Raw genomic sequence first — 27,941 nt, forward strand, 5'->3', positions numbered from 1 at the left:
CAGAAAAGGACTTTTCAAACTGATTACAATTACAATTTTTATATTCATTTTTAAATTTCTAATTTTCAGAAATGTTTGAAGTGATTTAAATCATTGGTTTCTGCATGGAATAGATGACTTTCCAGATTTTCCAAATTTCTTTTCAGAGAATATGTATGTTTAAAAAATGGAGTTGATTCTTTCTGTTTATAAGACATTGTTCTGCAAACCTAACTGGAGTTTTCCCCAAAATGTTTTATATTCTCTATCTCTTTTGGCAGTAAGGATTCAATTAAGGGTAATTGTCTCAGTTTAGTTATATCCATAATAACATTCTTTCTGCCCTTCACTTCCTTCCATCACCTTCTCAGTCTTTCATGAACTGTGAATTCTCAAAGCCAAGCTTCCATATCTTCCCAATAGCACTTTATGGAATAACTCTTCTTTGCTTGTCTTTGTCAACAATCCCAGGGTGTCATAAGAAGACGTAACTGGATGTAAGGCTACTGTCTCCTTTCTCTTCACATTTCAGGGTTCCTCTTTTGTTCCAAAAGGATGACCAGGTCTGGCTTTGACACAATGAGACCCAAGAGGAGTTTTCCATAGTTCTCTAACATCACATTCCTGTACAATTCCCGCTGAATGTGGTTCAGGCATCCCCACTCCTCCTGAGAGAATTCTTTGACCACATCACTGAAGGTCAGCAGTCCCTGAAAGCTGTCTATTTCCTCTTCTTTAACCTAATCCTCTAGATTTCTTTCTCAGAAGATGTTTGAGAGTAGTATGGACATTTTTTAACAATGTTAAGTCTTCTAGTCCATGAACACAGGATGTCTCTCCATTTATTTGTGTCTTTTAAATATCTTTTAGTAATGTTCTCATAGTTTTCAGTATACAAGTCTTTTGCCTCCTTCATTAAGTTTATTTCTAAGTATTTTTTTCTTTTTTGTTGCTATTGTAAATGGGATTTTTTTCCTTATTTGGGGGTAGTTAGTGCATAGAATGCAGTTGAATTTTGTATATTACTTTGATAATATGCAACTTTACTGAATTTATTCATTAGTTTCTTGCAGTTTTTTTGGTGTTGTATTGATGGTTTTCTATGCACAAGGTCATGTGATCTGAAAGCAGAGAAAATGATACATTTTTCTCTCTAATTTCTATGCCTTTTATTTATTTTTCTTGCCTTATTTCTCTGGTTAGGAATTCTAGTGGTATGTTTAATAGAAGAGGTGAGAGTGAGCATCTTTGTCTTATTCCTGATTGTAGAGGAAAAGTTTGAGTATGAGTTAGCTGTGGACTTTCATGTATGGCTTTATTATGATGAGCTGCATTCTTTCTATACCTAATGTGTTGAAATTTTTTATCATAGGAGTGTTGGATTTTATCAAGTGCTTTTTCTACATCTGTTGAGATGATCATGTGATTTTTGTCCTTTGTTCTGAAAATGTAGCGTATCACATTAATTGACTTGGATATATTGAACCATTCTTGCATCCAAGGGATAAATTACACTTGGTCATGGTGTCTGACCTTTTAATGTGCTGCTGAATTTGGTTTACTATTATTTTATTGAGGATTTTTACATCTGTGTTCATCAGGGTTATTGACCTATAGTTTTTGGTCTTTTGTAGTGTCTTTTTTGGCTTTGATGTCAGTGTAGTCCTGGCATCATAAAATATGTTTGGAAGTGTGCCCTATCCTTCAGTTGTGTGGGGTTTTTTGGTTTGTTTTGTTTTTTGTTGTTGGTTTTTGTTTTTTGTTTTTTTTAGTTTAAAAAGGATTAGTGTCAAATTTTTTAACAAGAATTTTTTAAATTTAAATTCAAGTTAGTTAACCTATAGTGTAGCATTGGTTTCAGGAGTAGATTTTAGTGATTTATTACTTACATATAATACCCAGTTGTCCATCTTAACAAATGCCCTCCTTAATGCCTCTCGCCCATTTAGTCAATGCCCCACCAACCTCCCCTTCAGCAACCCTCAGTTCTCTATATTTAGGAGTCTCGTATGGTTTGCCTCCTCTGTTTTTATCTTATTTCATTTTTCCTTCCCTTCCCCTATGTTCATCTATTTTGTTTCTTAAATTCCACATATGAATGAAATCAGATGATATTTGTCTTTCACTGACTTACTTTGCTTAGCATTATACACTCTAGTTCCATCCATGTTGTTCCAAATGGCAAGATTTCATTCTTTTTGGTTGCTGAGTAATACTCTGTTGTACGTATATACCACATCTTCTTTATCCATTCGTCAGTTGATGGACTTTTGGGCTGTTTCCATAATGTGGCTATTGTTGATAGTGCTGCTATAAACATTGGGGTGAATGTGCTCCATTTGAATCAGTATTTTTGTATCCTTTCGATAAATACCTAGTAGTACACTTGCGTGGTCATAGGTTAGTTCTATTTTTAACTTTTTGAGCTACCTCCACACTCTTTTCCAGAGTGACTGCACTAGTTTGCATTCCTATCAGCAGTGCAAATGGGTTCCCCTTTCTCCTTATTTTTGCCAACATCTGTTGTTTCCTCAGTTGTCAATTTTAGCCATTCAGACTGGTGTGAAGTGGTATCTCATTGTGGTTTTTATTTGTATTTCCCTAATAATAAGGGATGTTGAACATCTTTTCATGTGTCTGTTAGCCATCTGAATGTCTTCTTTGGAAAAGTGTCTATTTAGGTCTTTTGACCATTTCTTCACTGGATTATTTGTTTTTTGGGTGTTGAGTTTGGTAAGTTCTTTATAGATTTTGGATACTAACCCTTTATCTGATATGTTATTTACAAATATCTTCTCCTATTCTGTTGGTTACCTTTTAGTTTTGCTGATTGTTTCCTTCACTATGCAGAAAGTTTTTATCTTAATGAGGTCCCAATAGTTCATTTTGGCTTTTGTTTCCCTTGCCTCTGGAAACATGTCAAGTAAGAAGTTGCTGCACCCAAGGTCAAAGAGGTTGTTGCCTGTTTTCTCTTCAAGGATTTTGATGGTTTCCTGTCTTACCTTTAGGTCTTTCATCCATTTTGAGTTTATTTTTGTGCATGGCGTAAGAAAGTGGTCCAGGTTCATTCTTCATGTCGCTGTCCACTTTTCCCAACACCATTTGCTGAAGAGACTTTTTTTCCATTGGATATTCTTTCCTGTTTTGTCAAAGATTAGTCGGCCATGCATTTGTGGGTCCATATCTGTGTTCTCTGTTTCTCCCATTGATTTGTATGTCTGTTTTTGTGCCAGTACCATACTGTCTTAATGAATCAAGCTTTGTAAAACAACTTGAAGTCTGTGATATCTCCAGCTTTGATTTTCTTTTTCAACATTACTTGCTTATTTGGGGTCTTTTCTGGTTCCATACAAATTTTAGAATTCTTTGTACTTGTTCAACCCCAACTTATAATCTTACAATTATGGTTTTAAAGTCTAGTTCAGACATCTTACTTATATCTGTATTGACTAAATCCCTGGCCATCATTTCTTGCTGTTCTTTTTTTTGGGGTGAATTCCCCCATCTTTTCATTTTTGAGGAAGAAAAAAAATTAATAAAAAATTTCAAATTAAAACATTAAAAAATATAAAATAGAATAAATGAAATTAATAAAAAATTTGCTCTTTCCAAGGGAGAAAAAAAAACAACATAAAAACAGAAGCAAAGAAAACAAACATGAACAATCAAAAACACACCCAAATGAGTCTAGACCGAATTTCCTCTAAATCTGAAACTTTGCAGCATACTATGATCCATAGACTAAGCGGGTGGAAAGGATTTGTGCTGGTCTTCTTGGGTAGGGGCCTGCTTCTCTGTTTCTCAGGCCAACTTGCCCTACTAGAGATGTGCCAGGAGGATGCAGGTAGTCAGGCCTTGGTGTAAAGGTTCCATTCTCCCCTTGGTGGTGCTGCTTAGTTCATGGGGGTCCATCAGTGCAGGTGTGCTAGTAGTAAAAATGGCTTCACCCCTCTCTCTAGTCTCTAGAGCAGAAATTTCATGGCCTCAGAGATGCACAATCAGTCACCCTTCCTTTGTCTCAGCCTTTCCTTCACTCCCTGCCTTTACTCTGTGTCCAGGCTGTCTGCCTGCCAGGCAGTGCCTCCTTCCATAGCTTTATCTCAAATAGGGCTGTTTGAAAACCCCAGACACCCCCATGGTTCATACCTGCACTGATCCTCTGGGGGATGGTCTTGTGAAGCAATGGCCAGCTACCAACTTGTCCCAGAAAACATTTGTGCAACTATGCAGTGGCAGAGACTTTGAGTATGGTAAATGGCAACACATAACTGGTACCAGGGTTTGCTGCCCTCAGCCAGCATCTTTGTTCCTGTACCAATAAACATGGCAGCTCTCTGGGGCCTGCCAGGACTTTTGCCCACAGGCCATCTAGCCTCTACCAAATGCACTCTTAAGCAGAGAAACCACTCTCCCCATGTGGCATAGGGGCCCCTCAGACTGCACTGCCCATTCCTGGAATTTGCCAGGCTTCCTCATCAGAGCATCTCCAGGCACTGAGCTCAAAAGTTCAGACAAGACTGTGCTCCGCTGTTTACAACAAACTGGCCGTATTGAAACCCACTCCTTTTTCCAGTGGTTTTGTGGAACAGATTTCTTCTTCAGTCCTCTGCGAGTGGTTTCACTCTTTCTCTCTAGCTCTTTTCAGGGAGAGTGCTTTTCTTGCACAATCCCAGCATGCTGCACTCTGTCCCCCCTTTCTCTTTCTCTCTTTGTCCTCTCTGCTCAAAAACAGCTCCCTATCCTCTGGCACTGCAAGTTTTCTCCCCCCAAATCACCCCTCTTCACTGCATACCTGCCAAGATCTGTCGCTCAAATTTTGCAGATTGTTGTGTTAATCCTCAAATCAACTTTCTAGGTGTTCAGAATGATTTGATGTTGATCTAGGGACGAGAAAAGCTCAGGGCGCCTCTACTACTCTTCCATCTTAACTCCTCCTCTAGTGTTAATTATTTTTTAAAGGTTTGGTAGAATTCACCAGTGAAGTCATCTGGTCTGGGCTTTTTTTCTTAGGAGATTTTTCACTTATGATTCAATCAGCATAGGTCTGTTCAGGTTTTCTAATCTTCATGATTCAGATTTGGTAGACTGTACCTTTCTAGGAATTTATGTGTTTCTTCTATATTACCCAATTTGTTGGCATATAAATGTACCTAATAGTTTCTTATGTTTCTTTTTGTTTCTGTAGCATCAGTGATAATGTCTTTTCTTAAATTTTTATTTTACTTGAGTCTTCTGTCTCTTTTTAGTCTGGCTAAGAGTTTGTCAGTTCTAGTTTGTCTAGTTCTGTGAAGAATGCTGTTGGTATTTTGATAGGGATTGCACTGAATGTGTACATTGCTTTCAGTAATATAGACATTTTAATTATTCTTCCAGTCTATGAGCATGAAATGTTTATTTATTTTTGTGAGAGAGAGAGAGAGAGAGCAAGAGAGTGAGCGAGCACACAAGCAGGGGAGGGACAGAGAGAGAGAGAGGGAGACACAGAATCCGAAGGAGGCTCCAGGCTCCAAGCTATCAGCACAGACCATGACTCGGGGCTCGAACCCATAGACCATAAGACCATGAGACCATGAGACCATGACCTGAGCCAAAGTCATTCAACTGACTGAGCAACACAAGAGCCCTTAGACATTTTTATAATATGAATTTAATTTTTTGTACCTATATATTTTTTCCTTTAAAAAAAATCAGGTAGCAGAATGGACTGTCTGGAGCCAAGCGTAGACGCCCATGGTTGAGGGTAGGAAGGGCAGAGAGGCACTGCACGCTACACTGACTGGTGGGAGGGAGCCGGGGCGGTGGAGGGGCAGCCCGCCCAGCAAGGGAGAGCCCCCGGGTCTGGCTTGCAAAAGCGGAGGGGCTGGACTGTGTGAGTTCTGACAGCCAGAGGGACTTAACATCTGGAATGTTATAAGTTAACAGCTCTGCTCGGAGAGCGGGAGGGCGAGAGGACAACAGGAGGGAGAGGTGTTGAGCCCCAGAAGACAGAGTTCAGCTTGACAGGGAACAAAGGCGCTGGCATTCCTCTCCCATCCCCTAGCCGAAATCCCAAAGGGAACCAGTTTCTGTCACCGTAGTTGCTTGCACTGTGCAAACACCAATGCTGTGCTTCTGTGGATCAATCCCTCTGATGGGTCTGCCTGCCCCCCTCCCGGTGCTGCAGGGCCCCTCCCTCAGGGGACCACCCACAGCAAAGTGAGCCAAGCCTGCCCTTCCCACACCTGTGCACCTTGCAGATCCACCCTGGCTAATACGCCAGATCCCATAGAAGCAGCACCACAAGCCTGGCAGTGTGCAAGTAGCCCTACCACTCCACGGTGAGTTCTGCCCCTGGGAGAGGGGAAGATAAGGTACACACCAGTCTGACTGTGGCCCCAGCGGTGGGCTGGGGGCAGACATCAAGTCTGACTGCGGCCCCGCCCACCGAAACAAGTTACTCCAGACAGCACAGGGGAAGTGCCCTGTAGTTCCGCCCCACTCTAGAGACTATCCAAAATGACGTAATGGAAGAATTATCCTCAAAAGAAACTCCAGGAAGTAGCGACAACTAACAAATTGATCAAAAATGCTTTAAGCAATATAATGGAACAAGAATTTAGAATAATAGTCATAAAATTAATCACTGGGCTTGAAACAAGTATAGAGGACAGCAGAGAATCTATTGCTACAGAGATCAAGGGACTAAGAAACAGTCGGGAGGAGCTAAAAAATGCTACAAATGAGGTGCAAAATAAAATACGGGCGACCACAGCTCAGATTGAACAGGCAGAGGAGAGAATATGTGAATTAGAAGATAAAATTATGGAAAAAGAGGAAGCTGAGAAAAAGATAAAAAAATCCAGGAGTATGAGGGAAAAATTAGAGAACCAAGTGATGCAATGAAATGCAACAATATCCATATAATAGGGATTCCAGAGGAGGAAGGGAGAGACAAAGGGGCTGAAGGTGTACTTGAACAAATCATAGCTGAGAACTTCCCTGATCTGGGGAAGGAAAAAGGCATTGAAATCCAAGAGGCACAGAGAACTCCCTTCAGATGTAACTTGAATTGATCTTCTGTACAACATATCGTAGTGAAACTGGCAAAATACAAGGATAAAGAGAAAATTCTGAAAGCAGCTAGGGAAAAATGCACTCTAACATACAAAGGGAAACCGGTAAGACTAGTGACAGATCTATCTACTGAAACTTGGCAGGCCAGACAGGAATGCAAGGAAATCTTCAATGTGATGAACAGAAAAAAAAATATGCAGCCAAGAATCCTTTATCCAGCAAGTTTGTCATTCAGAATAGAAAGAAAGATAAAGGTCTTCCCAAACAAACAACAACTGAAGGAATTCATCACCACTAAACCAGCCCTACAAGACATCCTAAGGGGGATTCTGTGAGTGAAATGTTGCAAGGACTACAAAGTACCAGAGACATCACTACAAGCATGAAACCTACAGATCACAATGACTCTAAACCCATATCTTTCAAATAACACTGAATGCAAATGGACTAAATGTTCCAAGCAAAAGACATAGAGTATCAGAATGGATAAAAATCAAAACCCATCTATTTGCTGTCTACAAGAGACTCATTTTAGACCTGGGGACACCATCAGGTTGAAAGTGAGGGGATGGAGAACTAGCTTTCATGCTACTGGAAGTCAAAAGAAAGCTGGAGTAGCCATATTTATATCAGACAAACTAGACTATAAATTAAAGGCTGTAACGAGATGAACAAGGGCATTATATAATATTACAGGGTCTATCCATCAGGAAGAGCTAATAATTCTGAATGTCTATGCGCTGAATACGGGAGCCCCCAAATATATAAAAACAATCACAAACATAAGCAACCTTATTGATAAGAATGTGGTAATTGCAGGGACTTTAATACTCCACTTACAACAATGGATAGATCATCTAGACACAGATTCAATAAAGAAACAAGGGCCCTGAATGATACATTGGATCAGATGGACTTGACAGATACATTTAGAACTCTGCATCCCAAAGCAACAGAATATACTTTCTTCTCGAGTGCACATGGAACATTCTCCAAGATAGATCACATAATGGGTCATAAAACAGCCCTTCATAAGTATACAAGAATTGAGATCATACCATGCACACTTTCGGACCACAATGCTATGAAGCTTGAAATCAACCACAGGAAAAAGTCTGGAAAACCTCCAAAGCATGGAGGTTAAAGAACACCCTACTAAAGAATGAATGGGCCAACCAGGCAATTAGAGAAGAAATTTAAAAAAATACATGGAAACAAATGAAAATGAAAATACAACAATCCAAACCTTGTGGGATGCAGCAAAGGCAGTCCTGAGAGGAAAATACATTGCAATGCAGGCCTATCTCAAGAAACAAGAAAAATCCCAAACACAAAATCTAACAGCACACCTAAAGGAAATGGAAGCAGAACAGCAAAGACACCCCAAACCCAGCAGAAGAAGAGAAATAATAAAGATCAGAGCAGAAATAAACAATATAGAATCTAAAAAAACTGTAGAGCAGATCAATGAAACCAAGAGTTGGTTTTTTGAAAAAATAAACAAAATTGATAAACCACTAGACAGGCTTCTCAAAAAGAAAAGGGAGATGACCCAAATAGATAAAATCATGAATGAAAATGGAATTATTACAGCCAATACCCCAGAAATACAAGCAATTATCAGAGAATACTATGAAAAATTATATGCCCACAGACTGGACAACCTGGAAGAAATGAACAAATTCCTAAACATCCACACACTACCAAAACTCAAACGGGAAGAAACAGAAAATTTAAACGGATCCATAACTAGGGAAGAAATAGTATCAGTTATCAAATCTCCCAACAAATAAGAGTCCTGGACCAGAGGACTTCCCTGGAGAATTCTACTGGACATTTAAAGCAGAGTTAATACCTATCTTTCTCAACTGTTCCAAAAAATAGAAATGAAAGGAAAACTTACAGACTCATTCTGTGAAGCTAGCATTACTTTGATTCCCAAATCAGACAGAGACCCAGCAAAAAAAGAGAACTACAGGCCAATATCCCTGATGAATATGGATGCAAAAATTCTCAATAAGATACTAGCAAATCGAATTCAACAGCATATTAAAAGAATTATGCCCCATGATCAAGTGGGATTCATTCCTGGGATGCAGGGCTAGTTCAACATTCGCAAATCAATCAATGTGATACATCACATTAATAAAAGGAAAGATAAGAACCATATGATCCTGTCAATAGCTGCAGAAAAAGCATTTGACAAAATTTAGCACCCTTTCTTAATAATAATCCTCGAAAAAGTCGAGATAGAAGGAACATACTTAAACATCATAAAAGCCATTAATGAAAAACCCACAGCTAATATCATCATCAATGGGGAAAAACTGAGAGCTTTCTCCCTGAGTTCAGGAACACGACAGGGATGTCCACTCTCACTGCTGTTGTTTAACATAGTGTTGGAAGTGCTAGCATCAGTAATTAGACAACAAAAGGAAATCAAAGGCATCCAAATTGGCAATGATGAAGTCAAGCTTTCACTTTTTGCGGATGACATAATATTACACGTGGAAAACCTGATAGACTGCACCAAAAATCTGCTAGAACTGATACATGAATTCAGCAAAGTCACGGGATACAAAATCAATTTACAGAAATCAGTTGCATTCCTATACACTAATAATGAAGCATCAGAAAGACAAATAAAGAAACTGATCCCATTCACAATTGCACCAAGAAGCATAAAATACCTAGGAATAAACCTAACCAAAAATGTAAAAGATCAGTATGCTGAAAACTATAGAAACCTTATGGAGGAAATTGAAGAAGATATAAAGAAATGGAAAAACATTCCATGCTCATGGATTGGAAGTATAAATATTGTTAAAATGTCAATACTACCCAAAGCTATGTACACATTCAATGCAATCCCAATCAAAATTGCACCAGCATTCTTCTCGGAGCTAGAACAAGCAATCCTAAAATTTGTATGGAACCACAAAAGACCCTGAATAGCCAAAGTAATTTTGAAGAAGAAGACTAAAGCGGGAGGCATCACAATCCCAGACTTTAGCCTCTACTACAAAGCTATAATCATCAAGACAGCATGGTAGTGGCACAAAAACAGACACATAGACCAATGGAATAGAATAGAAACCCCAGAACTAGACCCACAAACGTATGGCCAACTCATCTTTGACAAAGCAGGAAAGAACATCCAATGGAAAAAAGACAGTCTCTTTAACAAATGGTGCTGGGAGAACTGGACAGCAACATGCAGAAGGTTGAAACTAGACCACTTTCTCACACCATTCACAAAAATAAACTCAAAATGGATAAAGGACCTGAATGTGAGACAGGAAACCATCAAAACCCTATAGGAGAAAGCAGGAAAAAACCTCTCTGACCTCAGCCGCAGCAACTTCTTACTTGACACATCCCCAAAGGCAAAGGAATTAAAAGCAAAAGTGAACTATTGGGACCTCATGAAGATAAAAAGCTCTGCACTGCCAAGGAAACAATCAACAAAACTAAAAGGCAACCAACAGAATGGGAAAAGATATTTGCAAATGACATATCGGACAAAGGGCTAGTATCCAAAATCTATAAAGAGCTCACCAAACTCCACACCCAAAAAGCAAATAATCCAGTGAAGAAATGGGCAGAAAACATGAATAGACACTTCTCTAAAGAAGACATCCGGATGGCCAACAGGCACCTGAAAAGATGCTCAATGTCACTCCTCATCAGGGAAATACAAATCAAAACCATACTCAGATATAACCTCACGCCAGTCAGAGTGGCTAAAAGGAGCAAATCAGGAGACTATAGATGCTGGCGAGGATGTGGATAAACCGGAACCCTCTTCCGCTGTTGGTGGGAATGCAAACTGGTGCAGCCGCTCTGGAAAACAGTGTGGAGGTTCCTCAAAAAATTAAAAATAGGTCTACCCTATGACCCAGCAATAGCACTGCTAGGAATTTCCCCAGGGGATACAGGAGTGCTGATGCATAGAGGCACTTGTGCCCCAATGTTTATAGCAGCACTTTCAACAATAGCCAAATTATGGAAAGAGCCTAAATGTCCATCAACTGATGAATGGATAAAGAAATTGTGGTTTATATACACAATGGAATACTACTTGGCAATGAGAAAGAATGAAATATGGCCTTTTGTAGCAACGTGGATGGAACTGGAGAGTGTTATACTAAGTGAAATAAGTCATAAAGAGAAAGACAGATACCATATGTTTTCACTCTTATGTGGATCCTGAGAAACTTAACAAAAGACCATGGGGGAGGGGGAGAAAAAAAGAAAAAAAAAAAAGAGGTTAGAGAGGGAGGGAGCCAAAACATAAGAGACTCTTAAAAATTGAAAACAAACTGAGGGTTGATGGGGGGGTGGGAGGGAGGGGAGGGTGGGTGATGGGTATTGAGGAGGGCACCTGTTGGGATGAGCACTGGGTGTTGTATGGAAACCAATTTGACAATAAATTTCATATTTTAAAAAAATGAAAAAAAAGTCAGGTATTCCAGATGTACCATACAATGAGATATTTAGTCAATTATTTGATACTCACATGGGAATTTTCAAAGTTATTGAACACAATTTTACCTAACCTAACTTTTATTTCTATCTGCTTGATTTAATATTTGCTTTACATAGTTATGTTATTGTTCAAATAAGAGCAGACCAGAGTTCCTTCCTTTGTGCTGTTAGCATGCATCCACTTTCCAGGTTGGTTTTTGTCTTCCTCTATTTGACAGCATATTGAGAAATTTAGCTGTATTTCAAAATGACACAAAGTATACTTCTTTAGAGTCTATGAAAATTTGAAAGATGGTTTGCTTCTATACTGTTGTATTTCCAGATCTGCTCAGATATTACACCTTTTTCTTAAAGCATGCCTTTTCTCTGAATGTCACTGAAATTGTGATATTAAAACCTAAAACTTCTTCCCCTAATGGAATAAAATTTAGAGAACTGTTGATTTATGGGGCTTCTCTCCCAAGAAACCATAATTTGAAAGATTGATGCATATAGTAGCATTTTACATTATGTGTGACTGATTATAGTTAGACCTAGACACTGTTTAATACTTTCCTTTTTAGAGGAGTGTGGGTTTTTTTGTGTTTTTTAATTAAAAAATTGCACTTTATTTGAGGCACCTGGTGATTTTATATTTATATTATTTATATTTATTTGAGGCATATGGTGATTTATAGCATTTAAGATAACTTTAAGAAATCAAAAAGTATTATGAGAAAGAAAAAATTGTTGAATGAAACATTTATGACAAATCAGTGGCAGAAATATAATTGAATGAAGGGACATCCAGTTTCTTGATTTGATAATTTTACCATTTTTTGTCTTAACACTGTAAATCTTAAAATAAACCAGTGATAAGCCACATTATTAGGAGATATAATTTCCTGTAACAATTTTAGATTTGAATTTTAATTAGAGCTGGTGCTAGGACTTTATTGAGTACCACAGGGCCTTAAGCATAGGATAAAAATAGACTAAAATAACCACTTGTGGAATTTGTTGGATATGCGTGTATGTTACATAAGTCTAGTAGTCTCCTTTTATATCTGATAGAAGTTTTCTAATGGGATCATAATCTTTAGCATCATTTAGATAACATGATCGCCCTGGGAGGAAAAAAGATTAACCTTACTTAATGTTTAAGTGACATCTGATAACTTCTAAAATAGAGAGAACCAAGCCCTATGCACAGATATTTTTAGAATATTGTCTACGTAAGGCTAATTCATTAATATTAACGTATGAAGCAATAGTTTGGCTTCTTATAAAATCACTGAACATTTCCTACTTCTTCTGTCAAGTTGAAAGCTCTGAGAGTAGAATACTGCTCAAACTAAGACATCTAAGAATTATTTTATAAAAGAAGTCAGTTTACACCACATTGTGTGTACCAAAAATGTATGATAAAAATTATTAAAATGGAGATACTGCTTTTAACAAAGGATTCCCTGAAGAGTGTGGTTAACATTTTCATCATTCATTAATTTACTGAACATTTTTACCAAGCTTTAAGTGACCACTGTGTGTCAGTTACAAAACTAACTCAAAATGTAATCTGTACCTTCCTAATCTAATGGGAAATATAGGTCTCTGGGTAAATAATAAATATAACAACAACAACAACAACAACAATAAATCCCAGAATGCAGGTAAGAGTAAGGTACTACTTATAGTAGAAAAAGAGCATATCTCTGATTCTAGAATCTAGATAAATCCTGTAAAAGTGATATTTTGCTCCTGAAGGATGATTAGGAGTTTCAGGGATGCAGAAGGGCTTTCAGCTTAGGGGTAATACAAAGACAAAGAGGCAAGGGAATGCCTAATGCATTAATGAAACTACTGATAATTGTGCATGGCTAGAATGAAGAGGCTGTGAGAGTGTAACAGGAAATGAGAAAAAAAAAGGAGTCAAACATTGGGTTACAAAGGGAGTTGTTTCATCAAACTTAAGATATTAAATATAAAATAAGGATGCAACATGACAAAAATTACATTTTAGAAAGGTCTGACTGGTGCATCTATGATAAGAATACTGTTAAAACTGTGGTTAGAAATTATAAACTCTTAAATAACAATCTGGAAGTAGAGGAATAAGTATTTTCAAGATAAATTAAGCTAAGTAGAAATATGACTCAGTTACTAATTGTTGTAGGGGCTAAGAGGAAGACATCCAAGAATATTTCCACAATTCTGACATGGACTTCTGGATGAAGTAATATTTACTACAGCAAAAATTGGGGAAAAGTAAAGGAGAAGCAGATTTTAGGTAGGGACAGAAAATTAAAATATTTCAGAGCAACTCTGAATTACCTTTAAACATCACTATTACCAATAAATTTGGACCTTTTTTTTTTTTTTCTGGAATGGTTTCACTTATGGCAATAACCACTATCTACATATTTCTTTATTTTATTACATAGGTAGTAGACTATTTCATTCAGAAAAGTCATATAATTAAAACTTTTAAAAGAAATCTGTATTAAGAAAATTAATGAATTATCATACTTAATACTTAAAGTAAGTTAGGAAAGCCAGGCATAGTTATGCTTCAATAGGCAATTGTTGACAACATACAAAAAGAGATATGGAACACTTTACATAATAAAGCAAATGTTAGGCTACCAAAAGGTGTCTCAGTAAATTTAAAAAGATTAAAATCATATAAAGTATCTTCTCTGACCACAATGGGATGAAGCTAGAAATTAACAAAGGGGGGAAACTAGAAAATTGACAGTATATGAAAATTAAGTAATTCATTCTTAACCAGTGGTTCAAAAAGTAGTCATTAGTAAAATATTTTGAGACAGATAAAAACAAAACACAACATACCAGATTTCATGAGATGCTGTGAAAGCACTGTTCAGAGGGATATTTATAGCTAGAAATGCCATCATTAGAAAGGAAGAAATATCTTCAATGAATGAGCTAACTTTATACCTTGAAGAACTGGAAAAGAAGTGACAACTAAACCCCAAACTAGCAAACACAGTTGTGACAACAACATAAGAGTGGGAGGAGGATAGAGGTATAGAGTAGCAGAGGTTTTTTTTTTTTTTATGCTATTGAAGTTATCAATTCAACCAGATGGTTATAAATTTAGGAAGTTAAATATATTCCTCATGAAAGCCACGAAGAAAATATCTAAAAGATACATAACAGAAAATGACAAAGGAATCAAAATACAGTAAAACCTTGGTTTCCAAACATAATTTGTTGTGGAGACATGCTTGTATATCAAAGCAAATTTCAAGAACCATTGCCTCAGTTGTGATCATGTGACATTCAGTATCATATACTACTCATAAGACATCACTCATTTATTAATTTGAAATTTATTAGAAATGTTTGCTCATCTTGCAGAACACTCACAGAACATGTTATTTGCAATCAAGCTTTTACTGTAATTCATTACAAAGAAAAAGAAAAAAATCAGCTAAACACAAGATAAGACAATAATGCAAGGATAGAAAGAGGGAAAAAGAAAAGGGAGAAAGGAAGAAAATGATAAGGATTTGGATGGAGACAAATGAAATACAGAAGAATAGAAAACCAACAGAGAAAATGAAACCAAAAGTTTGTTCTTTGAAAAGATTAAGAAAATCTTAGCTAGATTGACTAAGAAAAAAGAGAAGATACAAAAGCTAGTCAGAGATGAAGGTGGGAATATTACTACCAACTTTCAAAAATAAAAGGATTATAAAGAATACTGTGAACAATTGTATGCCCACAAATGGATGACCTAGATGAATAGACAGATTCCAAGAAACATGTGAATTACCTCAACTGACAGAAGAAATAGGAAATATCAGCAGATCTATAACAAATAAAGAGATTGAACAGTAATCAAAAACCTCCCAACAAAGAAACATCTAGGACCAGATGGCTTCATTTGTGAATGAAACCAAACACTTAAAGAAGAATTAACACCAGTGCTTCTCGACATCTTCCAAAAAATTCAAGAGGATAGAACATCTGTAATGAGGCCAGCATAACCTTGATACGAAAGCCAGAAAAAGACATCACATCATATGTATCCATTATGAATACATATAGGTACAAAAAATACTAGGAAACTGAATTCAACAACATATCAAAAGGATTATACACCATGACCAAATAAGATTATCACAAGAATTCAAGAATAGTTCAATATAATAAAATCACTGTAATACAATACATTAAAGAATGGAAAAAAAAAAAAAAACCCACATCATCATCTCATTTGACACAAAATGCATTTAACAAAAATTTAAAATCTAACACCCTTTTTTGATGAAAATACTTTGAAAACTAGGAGTAGAAGGGCACTTCCTTAACATGACAAAAGACATGAAAAACACATCTAACATGCTCAGTGGTGAAAAACGGAAAAACTTTTCTTTTAAATCCAGGAACAAGACAAGAGTGTTTATTTTCACCACTGATATTGAACACTGCATTGGAAGTTCTAGCCAAAGCAATTAGACATGGAAAAGAAATAAAAGACATCCATACTGTTCAGGAAAATGTAAATCTATTGCTATTCACAGTTAACTCTGATTCTATATATAGAATATCCTATGGAATGCAAAAAAAAGTTATAGCCAACAAAAGAGCCCACTAAAATTGCAGGGTAGAAGAACACAAAAATTATGCAGTTCTATATACCAGCATAAACAATCTGAAAAGGAAATTAAAAGCAATTCCTTTTAAAATGCCGTCTGAAAAGTAAAATGTCTAGGAATAAATTTAACCTAGGAAATAAAAGACTCGTGCAGTGAAAAATTACAAAAGCTGCTGAAAAAAACTGAAGATTAGCTAAAGAAATGAAAAGTCATCCCATGTTCATGGATTGGAGGACTTCATATTATTAAGATGTCAGTACTAGTCAATGTGATCTACAGATTCAGTGTAAACCCTATCAAAATTCAAACAGCCTTTTATAAATAGAAATGAGAAAACCATACCTGAAATTATGAAATTACAAGGGGCCACAAACAGCCAAAACAATTATATAAAAGAAGAACAAAATTGGAGAATGTTTCCCAATTTCAAAACTCACTACAAAGGTTACCAAAATCAAAACAGTGTGGCACTGTTATAAAATAGACCTATAGACCAGTGGAATAGAATTGAGGAACCAGAACTAAATCCATACATCTATGGGAAATTGATTTTAGACAAGGATGCTAAGTCAAAGTTGTAACAACAGCTTTGGGAAAGAAAAGTCTCTTTAACAAATACTGCTAGAACAGCTGGATGATCTTGGATTTGGCAACGGATGTTTGTTTTTCATCATGTTAAGTGTACTCTTTAATCCCCATCACCTATTTCACCACCACCCCCAACCTCCCCTCTAGTAAACCTCAGTTCTCGATGGTTAAGAGTCTATTTCTTGGTTTATCTCTTTTTTCTCCTTTGTTCATTTATTTTAGTTCTTAAATTCTACACTTGAGTGAGATCATATGGTATTTGTCTTTCTCTGACTTATTTCTCTTAGCAGTATATTCTCTAGCTCTATTTATGCTGTTGTGAATGGCATTCTTTTTTATGGCTGAATAATATTCCATTGTATATATAACACATCTTTATCCATTTATCTTCGATGGACATGTGGGCTGCTTCCATAATTTGGCTGTTGTAAATAATGCTTCAGTAAACATAGGGATGCATGTATCCTTTTGAATTACTGTTTCTGTGATAATGGATTTTTATATACGATACCAATAACATTAGCAACGACAACAAAAAAAAAAAGATAAATTGGACTTAACCAAAATTAAAAGCCTTAGTACATCAACAGACATTATCAAGATAGAAAATGAACTGGGTGTTGTATGGAAACCAATTTGACAATAAATTTCATATTAAAAAAAAAGAAAATGAAAGAGATAAAATATTTGGAAATCATATATTAGATAGCATTTAATATCCAGAATATGTAAAGAACTACAACTAAATAACAAAAAGACAACCCAATGTGAATGAAAATGGCCAGAGGACCTGAATAGAGATACTTCTCCAAAGAAGATAAACAAATGGCCAGCAAACATCTGAAAAGATGCTCTACATCACTAGTTGTTATGGAAATACAAGTCAAAACTACAAAGAATTACCAGTTTATACTTATTAGGGTGGCCATTAAAAAAAAACACACACACACTGGGGCGCCTGGGTGGTTCAGTCGGTTGAGTGTCCGACTTCGGCTCAGGTCATGATCTCACAGTCTGTGAGTTCAAGCCCTGCGTTGGGCTCTGTGCTGACAGCTCAGAGCCTGGAGCCTGCTTCGGATTCTGTGTCTCCCTCTCTCTCTGCCCTTCCCCCGCTCATGCTTTGTCTCTCTCTGTCTCTCTCTCTGTCTCTCTCTCTCTCTCTGTCAAAAATAAATAAACATTTGAAAAATAAATTAAAAAAACACACAACGATAAAAATAACAAGTGTTGGTAAGCATGAATTAGAACCCTCACACATTGCTGGTGGTGACGTAAAATGGTATAGCCACTGTGAAAAACTGTTTGGCAGTGCTTGAGTGCTAAACTTAGAGTTACCATATGACTGAGCATTTCCACCTCCTAGGTATATACCTAAAAGAATTAAAAAGAGAGACTCAGATACTTATATTCCAATGTTGGTTGCAGCATTATTCATAATAACAAAAAAATGGGAACAATTTTAAGTGTTCACTAACAGATGAATAGATAAAATGTAGTGTATATGCATCATGAGATATTATTCAGTCATTAAAAGGAATAAAGTGGTACTTGATACATGCTACAATGTGGATGCAGCTTGAAAACACTATGCGGAGTGAAATTAGCCACACACAAAAGGACAGATATTTTATGATTCCACTTATATGAGGTTCTTAAAGTAGTCGAATTCATAAAGAAAAAATCTGGAGAAAATGGGACATCAATTACTTAATAGTTATAGATTTTCTGCTTATGTGATAGAAAGCTTGGAAATAGTAATGACAGTTGCATATCACTGTGAATGTAATTGACATCACTGAATCATACATGTTAAAATGCAAATTTATTACATGTATTTTCCATGGCAAAATAAAAAGGAAAACAAAAACCAGTTGACCATAAATGTGACTTTAATTTATGGACTTTTAGTTGTACTCTGTTGCTATATGTCTGTCCTTATACCAGTACCACTTTGTATTGATTCCTGTAGCCTTCTAGTAACTTGAAATCAGCAAGTGGGAATCCTCGAACTTTCTTCTTTTCGTGATTGACTATTGTGTGTCTCTTGAATTTTCATATGAGTTTTACAATCTTCTTATGAATTTTAGAACTCGGTTCTTAAGCCAAGCTCTGCCATTACTAGTTCTGGGAATTTCAAAAAAATTGCTTGTCTCATTTTTTTCATAATCATCATAGGTTATAGGAGTTAAATGAGAAAATACATGTAAATACATGTAAATGCTCAATATACTAATACTAGTAGTATTGGTACTATTATTACCTCTGTCACTGTCAGTGTAATACCATTTTTATATATTGACTAGAGTAAATTAGAACTCTACTAGTGTGTAGTCTTTCTTCAACAATGAGAAGTGTATTGTAATGGAAAGAACATGAAAATTGGAAAGATTCTGCCTTGAGTGCAGTAACAATGGAATATTGATAGTATGTTAAATTTATAAGTATTTTAAATCTGGCTATGTTTCTTGATGCCACAAAAATAGAAATGTATCTTCAGTAATCAGTTCATGGGACAAAATTGATGGTGAAGTTACCGTAATTTGGTTTTAGTTGTGGAATAGGAAAAAAAGATAGTTTGAAGTAAGTTTATTCTTGAAATTTCTTTTTTTTTATTTTTAAAATTTTTTAATGTTTTTATTTATTTTTGAGACAGAGAGAGAGCATTAGCAGGGGAGGTGCAGAGAGAGAGGGAGACACAATCTGAAGCAGGCTTCAGGCTCTGAGCTCTCAGCACAAAGCCCAACGTGGGGCTCAAACTCATGGAGTGTGAGATCATGACCTGAGCTGAAGTCGGACACTTACCGACTGAGCCACCCAGGCACCCCCTGAACTTTCTTTGTTTAAACTCACTTATGACTCAGTTTTTTTGTTTGTTTGTTTCTTTTTTTTTTTTCATTACTTCTAGATTGTTTCTTTTTATGAGATTTTTTTTTCCTGATGTTGTATCAGCTTAAATTTTTTTTTACTCTATGTTATGTATAATACAGGGGCCCTCCAAGTCTCCTTTGTTTTAGAATACAATTATCCTACTGTTTTGTCAGCATACTATTCATATGCATATTATTTGTATCTCCCATATCCATTTTAATCCAAGTAGGTTCATATTAAATCATATTTTACTTGCCTTTTTTTAACAGTTAAAACCAGAGATGGCTGGGTGGCTCAGTCAGTTGAATATCCAACCCTTGATTTCAACTCAGTCCATGATCATAGGGTCATGGGATCAAGCCCCTCATAAGGCTCTTTGCTGAGCATGGAGCTTAAGATTCTCTCTCTCCCTCTGCCCCTCTTCCCCACTCACTCACTCACTCAATCTCTCTCTCTCTCTCTCTCTCTCTCTCTCTCTCTCTCTCTGTCTCTCTCTCAAATAAAAAATAAATTAATTAAATTAAAACATTTAAGACCATTATGATTGAGGGGTGCCTGGGTGGTTCAGTCGGTTAAGCGTCCAACTCTTGCTTTCAGCTCAGGTCATGATCTCACAGTTTGTGAGTTCAAGCCTCATGTTGGGCTCTGTGCTGACAGTGTGGAGCCTACTTGGGATTTCTCTCTTCTTTCTCTCTGTCCTTCCCCAGCTTGTTCTCTCTCTCTGTCTCAATATATAAATAAACTTAAAAAAAAAAAAAAAGACCATTATAATTGATTTGAGCTGATGTAGGAATACTAATCTGGAAGTTTACCTTCCCTAGGTTGGGATTTCAGGAAAGGCAGTATTTGAGTACTGTTAGTCAACATTAATCAAGAGAAAATGAGTTGTTTATTGAAGTTTATCATAGCAACTTTTAAATTTTTCTTCCAGAAGTCAACTGTTATCAACACTGCATCTTTGAATCATAATTGTACTAACAAATCAAAAGTATTTCTGTAATAGCCATTTATTTAAAAGTTGTTGTAGGCTGCTTGTGTTATTATCAGTTTATTTTACAATGATAGGTATTTTTTTAAAAACTCTTTTTTTGAAATAATTTCAAACTTTCAACTTCTGCCTAGTTCTATTGGGACACTTTACTGCTTTATATTGCAGATACTTGTTTACTCAATCTGCTTCCATACAAGACTGTGATTTCTTTGCATCCTCATTCCCTTGGTTGTATCTATTACATAACATAAACTCAAAGAATAAAATTATTAACCCATTATTTGCAAGACTCTAAATTGAAGTCCTTGAGTTTTCAATAGTTTTTTTGCTCTAATTTCTTCATTGATATCCCAACAATCTCAACTGTTAATTTAAAAACTTAAATAATTGACAGTGAAAACATTTTTTAAATGCCTACTTCAAACATCTTACAGATGGTTATATAGGGGCATCTGGGTGGCTCAGTCACTTGAGTGTCTGACTCTTGATTTCAGCTGAGGTCATAATCCCAGGGTTTTGGGATTGAGCCCCAGATCAGGCTCTATGCTGAGCATGGAGCCTGCTTGAGATTCATTTTCTGTCTCTTCTCTCTCTCTCTCTCTCTCTCTCTCTCTCTCTCTCCCTCCCTCCCTCCCTCTCCTTGCTCCTCGCTCATCTCTCTCTTCTCTCTCCTCTCTCCTCTCTCCTCTCTCCTCTCTCCTCTCTCCTCTCTCCTCTCTCCTCTCTCCTCTCTCCTCTCTCCTCTCTCTCTTCTCCCCCTGTGCCCCTGTCCCTGACTCACATTCTCTCTAAAAAAAATTTAAAAATGGTTATATAATTTTTCATTTTAGTAGCTATGTTCTCTTGCTAGTTACTTATTATGGTCTTCTTTGGTATATCACTTATATATATTGTATAATATGAATTAAGTTAAATGTCATGAGTGTTTTCATCATTCAGTTGTGGCACTTTAAATCTAGGAAGTAATTCTCAAATCAAGATATGAACCCTATTTCCATTAGCAAGTATAAATAGTAATATTAAAGAGTTTAAATGTAGACTTTTCAATAAAATTCATTTGGCCAGATAAAGTTATTTTTTAATGGAAACCAGAATGTCATTTTTATACGTTTATTTATTTATTTTGAGAGAGAAAGAGAGTACATAAGCAAGCACGCATGAGTGGAGGAGGGGCAGAGAGAAAGAGAAAAAGAGAATTCCAAGCAAGCTCCATGCTGTCAGCACAGAGCCTGACTTGAGGCTTAAACCCATGAAGCATGAGATCATGAGCTCAGCCAAACTCAAGAGTTAGACACTTAATCACCAGCAGCCCCAAAAATGTCATTTATTAATTTACTTTTGAGACAGGAGATGATATCCTAAAGTATCTAAAGTGTGTAAATGCCTTATTTGTGATTCTCTCTTTTCTAAAATTGAGATACTTATAAAGTCAAATAAGTAATCAGAAAGTTCCTTTTTAAGCACTGAATCTGAGTAATGATAGGTAAATAATCTTGGAGTTTAAGAACTTAGAGTTCCTATTTGATGGATATATGATAATCGCCAAGAAATGCAAGCTATCTTTAATTTAAAAATTTTAGTAGTGACTTTTTAAAAACTGAAAAGAAGTAGATGGTGTTAACTTTAATAACATAATTTAACTCAATATATCCATCATATTGTTTTAAAATGTACTCAGTTGTTTTAAATTAGTCTTTTTTGTATCAAGTATTTGAAATCTGTTATATATTTTACAATTAATGTGCATCTCAGTTGCCTCCTTCAATTGTGAAAATTACTGGATCACTCTGTGTCTCAATTTCCCCATTTTTACAATGATAACAGTTATAAGAATTAGATGATACATCACATGCCTGGCAAATGATAACCATTACATAAATCTTAGCTACTTTCCAAAAAAAAAAAATTTCAAACAGGTGAACATGGCATATAATAACCTCACTCCCTCAAGACAAAGATTATATTTTAGGAATTAAATTGTAATCCTCAAAACACTCATCTCTTTCCTTTGGACAATGCTGGACACACCTCTCTGACTCTTGTTTAAATTATTTTTTTTAATGTTTATTTTTGAGAAAGTAAAAGCGCTAGTGGGAGAGGGGCAGAGAGAGAGGGAGACACAGGGCTCCATGCTAACACCAAAGATCCAAGATGTTGGGCTCCTACCCATGAGCCATGATATCATGTCCTGAGCCGAAGTCAGATGCTTTACCAACTGAGTCACCCAGGCACTCCATACATTATTTTTAAAAAGAAGCAAAATCATTATTGGTTCATTAATTGTGACTCATGTACAACACTAAGATATTAATAACAAGGAAAACTGTGATGGGAAATCTGGGAAATAAATCTCTTTACTTTCTACTCAGTGTTTTTTGTAAATTCAGAAGTACTCTAAAAAGTAAATTCTGTTAATTAAAAACAAACCAATAAGGAAACTACTGTGTCTGCTATTAGTGCTTCATACATCTTAGTTGTGACAGAATCCGTCAGTAAAAGTGGTAGCATCATTAAAAGTATTAATGAGAGAAGTTTACTTATAGTTAAAAATATAACTTAATATTTCCTCTTTTTGTAGTCATTCATTATCTACCACTTTTTAAGTAATATATGGAAAACCTAAGCATAAAATGTTGTTTTTACGTCATGGTTACTGGGGTGGGCAATGGGCAATTACTGGTGGCATTTTGATGCTAATGGAAGAAATAGTCCATATATTTTTTACACTATTGCTGGTTTTGAGAATATTTTCTTTTCCTAATTTCAGGTTGGGTGGGACTATATCAGCATACAAGATAGTACCAGATGAAATAGAAGAAATCAAGGTATAGTATGGCATTTTTCACCTCTACAAAGACTTAATATCTTGACAGGTCAGGGAAGTGGGGGGAAGGATTGCTTTTTCTTTGTACTATTGAATCTTTGGGTATGTTAGGATATCATTTATTTCACAGTTATTCTATTTTAATTAATATATATATATATCAGATAGATTTCAATTACCATTATCAATGCATTTCTATGAAAAATATTTGGAAAATCAAAAAAGAACCCTTTCCTATAAACTACGTTAAAAATCTACTTAAGAAACACTGTATAAAAGCATTAGAATGCATAACAGATTATCTTTCTATTTTGTTTTAATTTATTTTCCCTGTAAGCTTTCACTAACTATAAATAGTACCAGTCTTCTAGAAAATATTTCCTGGTTCCATTGAAAACACAGTATGCAAACTGCGACTTAAAATTTGTAGTACATTAAATGAAAAATTGATCTTATTCTTTGAAAATCACATCATTATTGCATTCTTCTGTTTTTAACATTTTACTAAGTCCTATGGATTATTAGTCTTCTAGCATAACATGTGGCATAACATGCTCTGTAAAAGCAATTTACAATCCAATAAGAATTGAACTTACTATCTGTTACATAAATAAAATTTAACAACTGAGTAGCAATAGTCAAGGGTAACAGTACTGAGTTAAATTCTTAACAATGACATGTAAAGATCTCAACAAATCATTAAGCTTGATTTAATCAAACTTTCCAAAATTGAGTTCAATAAACTCAAATCTTAGTAAATTATTTTTTAATTTGCTTGCATTATTTTTAAATCCGTTAATGTAATTGGTCTCTATTAAATAATATACTATTAGTTATAACATGTCAGGTGTTCTGTATAGCCAATATCAGGAACTAATTCAATAATTACATTCTAGCATAAAAAAGTGTCAAATGACTCATTCGAACTTGATATAAATTCATAAAATAGTTTGGTTTGGAGGAACCTTAGGTCTAATCCAGCTTATGTTACTGAAAGAGGAGATATAAGGAATAAATTTGAGAGAAAAGAGGAATAATTTTGGACTTAATAATTTGAAATCTCTCTCAGATAACCAAATACTCATTAAATCACTGGATAAATCAGCCTGAAATTCAGAAGGAAGATAATTTTATCTTTCTGTTGATAATGGGATTTGTCCTTATCCAAGAATTGCTTGAGGCCATGCTAGTAAATGGAATCACCTAAAAGGATATATGAGGTAATAACAGTGAACCAAAACTGTTGACCCATTTAAGAGCTAGAGGATTCATGTATTTTTTATTAGCTTAATTAATTAGCAAAAACATTGCCAATTTTTTAATATTTTCCTCTAAAGAAGTAATTTTTCATTGTATTTTTTGAAATTTTAGAGTTATAGGAGTTATCCCTCAAGAAATTCCTTCAAAAAAACATAATTCATGGATGACATTAATATATGATTTTTTAAATTAATTGATGGCATTATATCTAAAACAGCTTCAGAGAGTTTGAGGCTTGAGGCATAAAAACATATGAAATTGCTTCCTGCTTTTTAAGGTGTCAGAAGAAAACCTTTTATAAAATATTTCATCAACTTTTATTTGATGGCACCAGTAGCATTTTCAACTGAAATCAGATATAATCTTTTTTGTTTGAATTGCAGGAAATGTGAAATACCTAGTTGTAATGTTCATTTTAGTTGGCAAATAACAGAGTAATTTTAAATATCTAAATAGTACAATTGCATTTAAATTTGAAATATATCCACAATATAACATGTATAAGTAAATATATATGTGTATGTTTATTAGTAAATTATAATTGATTAATGAGGGGCACCTGGGTGGCTCAATTGGTTGAGCGTCCGATTTCTGCTCAGGTCGTGATCTCCTTTGCCCGCGAGTTCGAGCCCCACTTTGAGCTCTGTGCTGACAGCTCAGAGCCTGGGCCTGCTTCAGATTCTGTGTCTCCCTCTCTGTCTGCCCCTCCTCCCACTCATGTTCTGTCTCTCTCTCTCGGTGTCAAAAATAAATAAACATTAAAATATAATTGATTAATGAAACAATTCAATTTTTATAAGGTATGGTAATCTTTCACAATTTTTCTAGCACCAGAAATTATTATTTAGTTCATGCATAGTTTGAATTAAGCATGTATTTATTAATTACAATATATCACCTCATAGTCAATGGATGCTTGGCCAAAGGCTTAAGGGATAAAGTGCAAATACATTCCTGGCCCAGTTATGCCCATGTGTTCCACTCAATACCCTGAGTTTTTATTGTTTTCCATTCCTTGCTTTTATTTAGTTTTCCTTTATATACATCCCTAAATATTATAATATATTTGTATTTCTCTTTGAATTTTAAATGAATTATTTTGTGCCTTACTTTTTTGGTTCAACACTATGAGATTTATTCATAGTGTTTTCTTTCGCTAAGATTTTGGAGGGTTTTGTTTTTGTTCTTTTTGTTTTTGTTTTTTTGCTGTAAAATACTCCATTGTACCACAAATTATTGAGACTTCCCCTTCGCAGTGGGCATTCAGCTTGCTTCCATTTGGAGCTATTATGAGATATGATGTTATAAAATTCTTATAAAAGCATCCTGTGTAAAGTTTGTCTGAGGTATATACTAAGGAATGGAATTTCTGGGTTTTAAGTAATGTGTATTTTCAGCTTTTCTATATGAAGTCAAACTGTTTTCTAAGGTAATTATACCAGTTATACTACCACCTTGGGTGTATTTATTTTAAATAGAAATATTTAAATATTCTTTAACTGTAATTTATATCGGTATAAATTTTTATATATGGGATGACTAAACTTACAAAATATTTTCAAATATATTTTTATTTTCCCAGCCCAATTTATTGCAAAAGCCATCTTGTCCACTACTTGTTTGAGTTGCCTCATTTATCATATACTAAATTTTCATATGCCTGGGTACATACATATACATACACAAGTCTGTCTTTTCCTGAACTTTTGTTTCATCCATCTATTTACCAGTTTCACTGCTAGCACCACACTGTTGTGGTTATAGTGCTTTTAAAACATAATAGGAAATGTTTGTGGATGGGGAGGGGTGTTTGTTATTCTGTTGGTTCATGTATTAATTACTCCAGATAATATTACCGTAAGTTTATCAAATTTCAAAGGTATTCCTACTGACGAGACTTCTGGTTCTAGCCAAGATATAGTAGCCCTATTCTTCCCAGATGTTTTCTTTTATAACTAAAAACCCCTGGACATTACAAAATAAACAAGCATAGAAAGACTCTCAAGGGTAGGAAGAAGAAATCAGACTTTATAAGGACTTCAGGACTTGAGGAATGACACAGCAGTGAGTTAGCTGGGTTTCCTTTTTGCCTCCTATTTAAACTGAACAGAACACTGATGAAGCCTCTAACCTGGAAATACCCACAGGTACAGACAAAACAACAAAAAACTACAAAGGTCTGTCTCCTCAAGCCAAAGGACCCAGGACAAGGGTGGACTAACAGAACAAAACCCTTTGTTAATACTCAGCCTACTCCAGCCAAACACTAGTGGGGAAACTACTTAGTTCCCCCATGGTTTTAGCAGAGCCAAGCAGGAAGCTGATCTTCCTCACCCCCTGCTACCCCTAAAAGCAGATGGCAAAGCTTTGAATTTCTCCCCTGGTAGTGTTTGTTGGCAGGGCTGAGACGTTCAGTCTTCCACATGACAGAACAGATAGTGCTCTGATTTACCTGCCAGTATATTGTAGGTGAGGCCAAGTGGGTAGTTGATTTTCCATCAGCCCAGCGGAAACAGGCTGTGTTCTGCTTCCTACAGCAGGGTATTGTTAGTGGAGTCCAATGATGAGCCAAGTCTCCACCCCCACCCAGCAGCAATAAGACTAAAGAGACAGCACAAGGTGGAACTACTCATCACTCTGCTTTACCTTCCCTTTCCTGTGTCACTGAGGCCTATAAGAGAAATGTAACTCCATCCCTGTCTGCATCAATAAGACTGAATGAGATGGAAATAATTGATACTTCATTCTCAGTACAAGTTAATCTTCTACTCGCCCTTTTGGTATCAGCAGGGCCCAGCAGGGAGCTGAACATATAACTCTACTTTCAGTAATGTGGAGGAAGGTGATGCCCCACTTTGGCCAGAAAGGTTTCAGCAGGGCCAAGAGAGGACCTAAACTTCTACCCTACTGTCTTTAATGAAGCAGTATGAAGCAGTGCCTCAATTTTGCCAGAGAGGTGTCAGTGGGACCCAGCAAGAAGCTGAACATATATATTCATATAGCCCTCATACCACGCTACAACAAAGAGACATCTGCTTAAAAAAAAAAAAAAAGATTAAATAAGATGTAGAGTCTCATAATTTCCAGAATGCCCTGGGTATAGTAAAAAAATCACTCATCATACCAAGAGCAGGAAAAATCACAACCTCAGTGGAAAAAAATAGTCAATAGACACCAACACAAAGATGAATCAGACCTTAGAATTATCTGACAAAGATTTCAAAGCATTTATCATAAAAATGCTTCAACAAGCAATTACTAATTTTCTTGAAACAAATAAAATAGA

The 27,941-nt window shown here is 35.7% G+C and overlaps 1 protein-coding gene across 3 annotated transcripts in view; it reads left to right on the top strand.

The window, feature by feature from the left end:
* The window catches only part of GPHN (gephyrin), a 611,925-nt gene that overhangs the window by 234,316 nt on the left and 349,668 nt on the right, over positions 1–27,941 (top strand). For all 3 annotated transcript variants that reach the window (XM_042943539.1, XM_042943540.1, XM_042943541.1), the window contains exon 3: positions 23,339–23,396. In XM_042943539.1, coding sequence (XP_042799473.1) covers positions 23,339–23,396 — 58 coding nt within the window. The remainder of the gene's footprint in view (positions 1–23,338; positions 23,397–27,941) is intronic.

The sequence above is a fragment of the Panthera leo genome, chromosome B3 (assembly GCF_018350215.1).
Source record: "Panthera leo isolate Ple1 chromosome B3, P.leo_Ple1_pat1.1, whole genome shotgun sequence".
Lineage (NCBI taxonomy): Eukaryota > Metazoa > Chordata > Mammalia > Carnivora > Felidae > Panthera > Panthera leo.